Here is a 10,310-nt window from a genome sequence, read left to right as displayed (position 1 = left end):
AGTCTGGATGAGATTTGAATTACAGAACTCGAGAGTTTAAGAGACAAGGGATACCTTCCAGCTGGTTCCTTTGATATTTACTGCCCTGCCCTTGAGTAAGAGCTAAGAGAAATCAGCTTATTATTAACACTCATCAACATTAGAAATAGGGCCCAGGGGGGAACATCCAGTGATCATTAAGTCCCCACCTGTAGCAGGTAGCAGGTGCAGCCCTGGGGGAGCCCGAGCAGCGTGGGTCAAGTAAAGAAACTCGCCTCTTATGGTGGCAATGCACCTTCTCCTTCTTTGCCTTTTTTTTAGCCAGAAGAGATACTATAATAGTTGCGTAACTAAAATTAATTTTTAAAATTTTGTGTACATAAGATATTGGGTGTTTGCTAAGGTTGATGTCACTAGGCAGTCATGTTGATCCCATCTTAAGGAAAAGGTAATATTTATAATTGAGATCTCACTAAGAGAAATGGGAAACACTATTGAAGGATTGCAATATATCTTTTATTGACATATGAGAAATATCTAAATAGTTCCATTACATGGGCTTGATACATCCTTGAGCACATCGTTGGCTTGAGACTAGGATGTAACACTGTAGAGAGCCAGTTCAAGCCACACACGATGCATCTGAAGTACCAACACACACGAAGGAGGAAGGTCAGACAGCCTGCATTTGGCAGGATACCATTTACTGGATAAAACGCTAAGAGAATCGACAATGGATTTAAACAAACAAACAAAAGAAGTCTTTGGAAGGTGTAGAAATTAAACCAAAGTTCCAACCTTTAAACTTCAGACACACATTCTATGACATATTTTGATAAACATTCTAGAAAGTGTTAAGTAGATGGGTTACTGAAACTATAGTTTGCAGCTATCTTCTGTAGTGATTCTAAGATTCCAAAAAGAAAAGCTAATCTCTGATCTAGGTAGCATGTTTGAATCTAAATATGCTTTTTAAAAAGTGTTCTTGTGATGTTTGTTAACACGGACAAAATTGCCTATTTATGCATTAACCGTGATAAAGTATTGTGATTGTTGTATTAGTTTGGAGCAGTCTAACTCAGCTAATGCATTGTCAAGTAGTGATGAAATAAGGTACTACCCTGGTGACTGTCTAGAGAAAGGCCAATGGAAAAGTCCCAACTGACTGATTCAGGCAATGAGTGGCATGAGCGTACCTGATGTTATGCATTTGTGTGATGGACAGGCTATTCCAAAGGGGCAACACATCACATTTAGTATTTCATCTAAGCTAATTGCTATGAATGTATCACATTCACTACTTATGATAAATTAGGCTTTCAAATCTTAGATAAAGGTTTGGAAAAATTCTGCTATGCAGTATCTTGCTATCCCCACAGTTAGATATTACTAGCAGAGGTTAGTTTTAACTGGCGCTAACATCAGTTGGAATACTACTTACAATGTATAGTGTGTGTGGACTTAACGAGCTGCTGAGAACAATGGTTGTCTGTATGAGTCTCTCTTTAATGCACTAGAGAGTTGTTTCTTTGCCTGTAATCACACCACTTGGTAAGAACTGTGAATGACTAAATGGTTCTGGAAAGCATATAGATTGTTCACACTACACCAAGTTCACGAGCCCTGGATTTTCGCTAGCTTATGTGCTGCCCTTGTTTACTTCCCTCCCTGCAAAGTGCAAGAGGCCAGTAGCACTCATGTTTGTGTGTTTGCCAAGAATCCTGAAGGCCCATGTTATAAATTAATTAGTCATCTGACTCAAGCACAGTTTGAATTGCCTTTAAGTTAATAGGAGAGCCTGACTAGCCAGCCAGACCCACAACTCCATGCAGCTTTGTTGCTCTTGACATAGTTCTACCGTGTACAGAGTTGCTCTCGTCAAACAGTGGTGATCAACCGAGGTAATGTTGCCTCAGGAGATGTCTGGCCATGTCTGGAGACATTTTCGGTTGTGACAACTAGGAGGAGGATGCTACTGGTATCCGGTGGGTAGAGGCCAGAGATGCTGCTAAACAACCTACAGTGCACAGAACAGCCACCCATAACAAAGAATTATCCAGCCCAAAATGTCAATAGTGCTGAGGTTGAGTATGTGCCTGCCCTCAAGGCATTATTAAAAAGTAAACACTTGGTTTATTTATAACTGTCATTAGCAGTTTTGTTTGGGATAGTCAGAAAAATTTCTAGCAAATGTCATTATAGAAATAGTGTGATACGTAGATCTTCTGTGGCAGAATTTATTTTACCTTACAAATGAGTTATAGGGCTCAGTATTTATAGAATCACTGAGGATCTCAAGGGGACACTTGAAATTTTCAGCTAGATTTTGCTACATTTTGTGTAGGATATTATGTATTATTTGAGATTTTGAGGCTCCCGGGGTCTGAATCATTAAATTAAGATTAGTTACTTCTTATCCAATTGCTTCTACCCCGGCCAGACACTGTAACAGGCACTTTCATACATTGTCTCATTTAGTTCTCAACACAACCTTGCAAGGTGAAGCATTACTAACCCCATTTTACAGATGAGGAAGTGGAGGGTTGGAGAAGTTAAGCTACTTCCTCAAGGTCACACAGCAGGTATATGATGAAACTTAGATGCAAACCCAAATCTCAGAGCAGTTACTCTTTCCTCTACATGATGTTATCCCCAAGGACTGCTGAATTTTTTTAACCGTAGAGCAAATATATCTAAGCAGCATGAAAGGAAAAATAGATGGGAAAATAACTTCATCTAAAATGTGGCTACATTATACCAAATGTGCTAAGTCTCTGCGTCCCTTCTTGGGTTTGTGCAAAGTGGTTAAAAGGGTTGTGCAGTTTATTTCTACAAATCTCCCATTTCCTGGATAATTCAGGCAAAGAGGAAACCAGATTTTTCTTGAATTACCTAGCTAAGCGAAGGAGAAATGACTGTTGGCATCCCCTAAAATTTTCAGGCTACAAAATTAAATGGTCCCCACTACTTCTGGCCTAAGAACCATCCACTTTACCTTTTAATCCGTGCACATCCCATCATCATTTATCATTCTAGTTTGGGGAAATCTCATCAAGTTTTCTTAAGAATAATCAGGAAACACCTCTTACAGGTCTATTCTATAAATTGTGTCACGTTCAACTCCAGATTAGTTAACAGACCCTGACTGTTTTACAGAGCCTGTGTCGGGACAGAAGGCTGAGGCAAGTTTCATTTTGGGGGCAAGATGCATCTCTGTGGCACCACTACTGTGACACATGAGAATTTGGGGGACGTATAGATGTGATATTTGGGGAATCATAGCACATCCAAATTACTGTGTGAGCAAAGTATGTTACTGGAGTTCTGGAAGATCTCAACCATGCCATTCTAGACAGTGTCCCATGACACGGTAAGAGGCAGGACCCACACGCCAGAACCTTCCTGATGGGGGAATTCTGTTTCTACTCCTTCAAATGTAACTCAGAATCCCAGATTTCATAACTTAGGGTTGGTTTTGAGCTTTTGCACATTCTAACAAATGTTAAAGCCTCATTTTCTTTGTAGGCACTTTGTAGATTTATTACAAATGACATACTTCAAATACCATCTTGTGGTTTAAATTCCTGTTTGTCTGATAGAAAATAACTGATGTCAACAGCTTACATCATTGTACTTGCTGTGCTACTTTCAAACTCCAAAGGTTTTTTTCCTTTGGAGAATTTTTTTTGTAATTTAATCTTCAAAATCAAATCATCCTGAGCTGTTTTCAAATAGACCTATAAAAACCCAGAGATTATTTCTGAAGGGAAGCAGCATCTTGTTTCCTTATCTTCTGAAGCAGCCTTACTCCCACATTAAGGAATGATCAGGATGCAGAGAATCAGCATGGCTGTGTTGGTCTAGAGTATGGTACCATTCATAAACTATATAGATTAAAAAAAAAAAACAAAGAAACAAAAAACCTTCCCTAAAAGCTTCTAGGTCATGCTATCTTCAAAATCAGAGAGCTGCTTCATTTGTTCGACTTGCATAGAATGCCGTCTGAGGAGCTTCTTTTTACTTCTCAAGTCAACTCTCTTTGGTGAACTTGGAGCAACAGGAACCATGGATTTTAAGCCACTAGCAAGTGGAGAGGAAGGTTTGCTGCTAGATCTAATATCTGGGATAGGTGGGTTCAGATTGATATTTAAAGGTGGAAGGAAGCCAGGCCTAGTGTGAGAAATTCGGTCTAGTAGCAAAGTTCCAGAACCTCGTCTTTCTAGAAGATGTGGTGGCCTGCGGCGTGCTGAGCTGGGAGATGTGCTGGGCACGGCGTCCAGGGACTCCCGAGAGCCATGAAAAAGAGACAAGTGGGAGCTGTTGAGCTTCTTTCTGTCTAAGGGTGCTTTGCCTGATTCAAGGGAAATGGAGTTGGGTGGGTCAGCCCCTGGCTGCAAATCTAAATCGTAGAGGTCATTTTCCAGCCGTTTGAGAGATGCTGCATCTTTGAGTGCAGAGGGACCAGATGGACTGACACCACCCTTCTCTTGGTCAACAGGGAGAGTTCCTCTTCTGGTCAGACGTGGGTGGGAAGCCTGACCTTTCTCGTAGGCTGCCTTCCAGCATGCCGAAGAGGCTGAAATCTTCAGAACCTGCTCCGTGACTGTGGGGAAGAGGGTGGGGTCTTTGCCATCAATACTGTTGGTTCTGGAAAGGGGCCCCCTTTTGGGGAAGGACACATCACTAATGCTCTTGATGACCTCATGGTCATTGCTGGCACTGTGGATCTCATCCTGACGCATGAAGGCTGCCAGTACAGAGGGCGCGATCAGGCCCCAGGGTTCAGACTGGAGCCTCTTCAGTTGGGGCAGACGGGCCCTTTTGAGGTTCCCAGCTTTCCTGGTGGGTGACCCGGGCTCATTCAGAGCTTTAGAGGTGTTGCAACCACTTGGGTGCCCTGTTTGGAGGCTGAAGAAGTCATCTTCCTTCTCGCTGGGTGGAGAGCCCAGGCCTGGAGCCTTCAGTTCAATATCTGAGGGAGACGCACTCAGTGGAGGCGACTGTCTGTCTTCTACTTTGGGTGAAGGAGGGATATTAAGATACTGTTTGGTGGTCTTGGTGCCTGAAGATGATTTATCTGTTGTTATAATAATCACCTCCTTCCCTTTGGCTTTGCAGGCATCAAGGAGATGTTTCAATGCATCTTTGTCATCTGCATTAATTGCATAAACCAGGGCTGAAGCCCCAGTGCGATCCTCAAGGCTGGGATCGGCTCCATTCTCCAGTAATAAGGAGACTACTTCTCCTCCAGCTCTTCTGATGCAAGCATGGATGAGAGCGGTCTTGCCAGACTTATCCTGAATATTGGGATCTGCCCTGTTGTCCAGCAGGTACTTCACCATCTTGGACTTGCTGATGCTTTGCTGGTCCACATGTTTGGTGATGCATGCCACCATGAGAGCCGTTTCGCCTTTGTCATTGCTTTCGTTGATATAAGCGCCCCCTTCCAGGAGGAGTCTGGTCAGCCTGAGCCTCCCTAGCCACACAGCCTTTAAAAGTGAGTTGCCATCAGTCCTCAGTTCGGTGTCATCATCCATCATACTGACTAAAGCTTAGGGTCTCCGAGCCACAGTGGCAATCAGACCTAGCAAGGGAAGAACAGAGGAAAACATCATGTATTCTATAGCTGATCTGAGCAGTGTGGCTGTTACAGGGTCTGGATACAGTCATATCCCAGCCTGATCCCAAGTTGTGCTGCCTTGGTTAAGTTATCTAACTTCCCTGAGTTAGTCTCTTCATCTGTAATGTGTGTGTGTTTGGGGGGGGGGTAGTATAGCAGTAAGCTACCTCATAAGTCATCGAGAAGATGAAATGAGATAGTGTATATAAAACACTTACCCACATGTAAAGCAGTTGACATAATGCCTAGCAAATAGTAAGCAATAAAAAATGCAAGCTGTCATTGTGTTGACTGCACAATACTTACCACAAATGTAGCTTAAGAAACTTTGTTTTGTGTCTGTCAGCTTCACTGGAGTCTAAGCTCAGTAAGAAAAGGTTCGTGTCTATCTCGTTCACTGCTGTACCCTTAGCATTTAGCAATGATTCACACTTAATAGGTTACCTCACAAATAATTGTTTAATGCATTGCTTTATACATTGTTGTTCTCGGTGTGTATCAGAAAGACCGGTATGAAATACACCAAATGTTTATTTTACTCTGGGTATAGGATTATGGATAGTTTTCATTTTCTTTCTGCTATATTACTATCGTAATAGGGAGAGAGTCAGAAAAAAATTATTGTAAAACAAAATCAATCTAGCTGTCCCTTTCCAAGGTATAGTCCCTACTTTTCCAGCAGATGTCAGAATTCTCATCCTCCTCATTCAGACTTTCAGAATAGCTCAAATAATGCAATGCTACATCCTTCCCTCTGGTTGAACAGATACAAGGCAGAGGACGGACAGGGGATGCATTTTTGCTCCCAAACATCAGGAGAGCTTCCTCAGCTGAGGTTTGTCAAATCTGGGTTTTCTGTTTTGGTTTTCCCATGTCAGTTACCTAATTCCTGGACTCAGAGCCCCCAAACTGGGTGTTACTTGAAAGACCATCCACGAACAAGAAGAGATGGGTATTGCTCAGTATCGATGCCCCTGCCAGCCTGTGGGTCTCTCACTGGCCCGTATTTCTGCCAGCACAGCCCCTCTATATGGACTTTTTGTCCCTCCAGGCTTCCGTTGAGCAGACAGCCACAATTGCTGAGTGTTTCTCTTGATCTGATTCACATCATTCTTTCTCTTAATCCCCTACCCCAAGCAGTTATTGATCAATTTATACTCCTCTATTAAACTGGAAGTCAAAAGCTTTTCTTGGCTGAAGTTGAGAGATGGATACATATCCTTTCAAAAATTTTTAATACATGAATAGATACTTGCTATTTAAAACAAAAAAAATGCCCAAACCACACTTAAGTATATAAAGAAGTCTCCTTTACACATCCCACCCCTCCTTGAAGCCACTCTCCTCTTCAGAAGTAACTATGCTTGACAGTCTAGTGTGTGTCTTTCTGCTTCAGATTATTTTCCGCTTCTTCCAAATGCATTGTTCTAATAACTACATCTCAGCCTGATCTTATTGCAATTGCGTTTGTGTGTTCCTATGAGATTTTCTGTGAAACTGTCACCACCCAAGGACACAGTGTGTTGTTAAATATATCCACAAGTCTCTGTTTCTGTCTCATCTCTATGCTTCTTTCTTCTCCAATCTCCTACTGATCCTCTCCCCCGACTCCAGCCCCGTGTGTGTGGTGGCCTTTCTTCCTCTTCTCTTTCCATTATTTTAACTCCCTTGTGGTCCCACATATGATCATTTTGTTAAAGTCCTATGCAGTTATAAGCTTGCTAGTCCCCAAGCTCTGGACATTTGAAGCAGAATTTCCAAGGACTAAAGAAAGGATAGGGAACATGTGGTGAAAACATGCTGCTCTCCATCCCATCCAGGGGCCGTTGCTGTCCTGGCCCCACCCGCCTCCAGCGTCATCCCTGCTACTCCAGCCCTCTTCACACTCGTCTACCTTGAAGTCTAGCTGTTTCTCAAATGCCCCATTTTTACTTTTCTTCCTCTTAGCACTGTTCATGTTTCTAACTATAAGGCCTCCCTGCTCTTCTTTAATTATTTCTCACCCTTCAAACCTCAGCTCAAATGTTACTTCCTTTTTAATCAAGGGGAAAGTAACTTAAGATCGAAGAGAGAGGGTTGAGTAAAATTACAACTGACTCATACGCAGACTATATAAAGAAGGCCCACAAGTCACTTCCTCCGAAAGAAGATACACAAATGGCCAAGAAGCACGTAAAAAGGTGCTCAGCCTCATTGTCCTCAAGGAAAATCAAATTCAAGCACAATGAGATACCATTATAACCTCACAAGCAGGGCTAAAATTAGACAGACCGACAATAAAAGATGGATGAGGATGGGAAGCAACAGGAACCTGTTGGTGGGAGCATAAATTGGTTCCACTAAACTGAACTAATGCCTACACACTGACCCAGTAATTCCATGCCTGGGTTTATATCTAGGGTAGATTGAAAAGCACAGCCACAAAGTCCTCCCACCCCAGTAGGCACACCCCTTGAAATGAGATATTTCCTCTCCTCCCATCAGGAGGAGGAGTTGGCGTGTGACTTTCCTTGACCAATAAAATGCAGCAGAAATAACTTGGTGCGACTTTTGAGGCAAGGCCTCAGTGGACATTGCAGCTTCCAGATTTGCTCTCTTGAACCCAGCTGCCGTGTAAAGAAGTCTGGGGCGTTCTACCAGGCAGATCACTTGGAGCTCCATCTTATAGCCCCAGCTAACTTCCAGAGTGTGAGTGGGGCCATCTTGGACTAGCCAGCCCCCAGATGGTTGCAACTGCAGGAGGCAACCCCGTTGAGGCCAGCAGAAGAAGTTCCCAGAACCTGGTCTGAATTGCAGAAATATGAGCAAATAAATAGTTATTGTTTTAAGCCACTCGTTTTGGGATGGTCTGTTCACAGTGACAGATTACTGATAATATGTGTACACATACTGATAAATATGTGTAGCAAAACATGTACCAAAATGTTCCTGGCAGCACTGTTCATAAAAAGCAAAAATTAGAAACAACCCATCAAGAAGAAAATAAAGAAATTATAGTATATTCATATACTGGAATACTATACACCATCTCTGCATTCTCTCTCTCTCGCTCTCACACACACACACACACACAACACAACACACCAAAAGAAAAAATGAATACTGCATCCCCTAGGTTCCTTAATAGTTTGCAACTTTCTCTATTGGAGTATTGATCTTGTTAATCATCTGGGTCAGCCTCTTCCTCAGAACTCTGAGGCCCTTGAGGCAGGAATACTGTCTTTTCTCCCTCGTCAGCTGTGTGATAATTGGAAAGTAGAATAACGGAAATGATGGAAGAAAGGAGGAAGAGAAAAAGGAAAGGAAGGTGGGAAGGAGATAATTGGGTTATCTTTCTGTGTTGTGTGTGGTACAAATCACATAACTCTAGACTACCTCTAAGTCGAGGGAAGGAAGCTAGAAGGGAGGGAAGAGGATGGTGTATCTAGGAGATGTTCTCTCCCTTCACTTGGAATCAGTGGCCACCTCCTCCCCCAAGCTCAGGCTTGGGGGGCTCAACCTGACATTTACAGTGCTATAATTGAAATACACTTTAGTGCTGTAATTGCTCCATAATCCAAGCTCTCGAGGATGTACCAGTGATGGTGGAAGGATTACAGGATAGAGTGGCAGGAGACCCGGACTCTGATCCCAGCTCTGCTGTTAGGTAGCTGAGTAATTGGGGGCATGCATCATTTTGCCAAATGAATAGAAGAAATCCAATTCTGCCTTACAAGATTGTTTTAAGGATCAAATGATAGGCAATACGTGAACACTATCTACAAAGTCCTGTAAAAATCTAAGGGATTATTACGTTGAATTGAACTCATCCAGAATTCTACCTCTGATCCCTGCTCTGTGTCATGCCCAGCCCCCCTGTAGAGTGCCACTAGTGTTCATTACCAATTCTCTCTCTCTTCCAATCACCTGCTCCCTTCTTTCTTGCCTCCTCCACCCAACCACAATTTGAGTCTTTCCACAGTTTGTTGAGTCTTTCCACAAACATGATCTCTTTGACCACCCTTCCCCCGCACTTCTGCAAAGGAAACATTGTTATCCTGATTTTATGGGTACAGAACCTGAAATTCAGACACATTAAGTAATTTTGCCCAAGAGCACACGTTTGTAAGTGATACAGCTTTGATTCAAACTCTGTTCCTCTGACCCCAAGTTCAGAGCTATTGCACAGAGGGAATTCCGCTCAGGCACATCTTCCCACTACTGTAGCCTGGCATAGAGTTTAAGAATGCAGGTATACCATTTGGTGGTTATATAAACTTGAGCAAGTTACTTAGTCTCTCTTGCTTCAGTTTTCTCATCTGTAAAATGGGGATAATATTACATAAGTTTGAGGTGTACTATAACGATAAAATAACCCACGTAGAGCACTTAGTACAGGGCCTTGGCACATGGTAGGCGCTCAATATATGTAAGATTTTGAAGGAGTTTGGGTACACCTTTCAAAATCCAGGAGACCACACCATTCAGCTGTAGTATTCGCGGCAACTTGGGGGCTATCTTTATACTCCGCCTCTTCCTTCTGCAGTCACGGGAAGCAGTTAGATGCAGATCAGAAACTGAGCTCCACGTTTGCTTTTGCGATTCGAGAGTCCTTTCTCCGGGCTCTGGGGGCGGCGTTACGTAGCCGTCCTTGGCAGAGAACAGTGGTGGCCCGGGGCGAAGGAGCCAGGATGCCCTGCGCTCAACGCGGCGCGCCAGGCCCGGTGGGCTC

General features: G+C 43.0%; 1 protein-coding gene across 1 annotated transcript; it reads right to left on the bottom strand.

Moving 5' to 3' along the window:
* Positions 1 to 445: 445 nt before the first annotated feature.
* Positions 446 to 5,560, bottom strand: ANKRD34C (ankyrin repeat domain 34C). The gene has a single exon (XM_058540479.1). The coding sequence runs from the start codon at positions 5,517 to 5,519 to the stop codon at positions 3,918 to 3,920; it is 1,602 nt and encodes a 533-aa protein (XP_058396462.1). The 5' UTR covers positions 5,520 to 5,560; the 3' UTR covers positions 446 to 3,917.
* Positions 5,561 to 10,310: the final 4,750 nt, after the last annotated feature.

Source organism: Diceros bicornis, chromosome 5 (assembly GCF_020826845.1).
Source record: "Diceros bicornis minor isolate mBicDic1 chromosome 5, mDicBic1.mat.cur, whole genome shotgun sequence".
Lineage (NCBI taxonomy): Eukaryota > Metazoa > Chordata > Mammalia > Perissodactyla > Rhinocerotidae > Diceros > Diceros bicornis.
Note: the sequence above shows the minus strand (reverse complement) of the source record. Positions and strands in the feature narration are given on the sequence as shown.

What these genes read in the sequence shown, in the direction of transcription:
- ANKRD34C (XM_058540479.1), bottom strand. Translation starts at nt 5,519, where the DNA reads ATGATGGATGATGACACCGAACTGAGGACTGATGGCAACTCACTTTTA.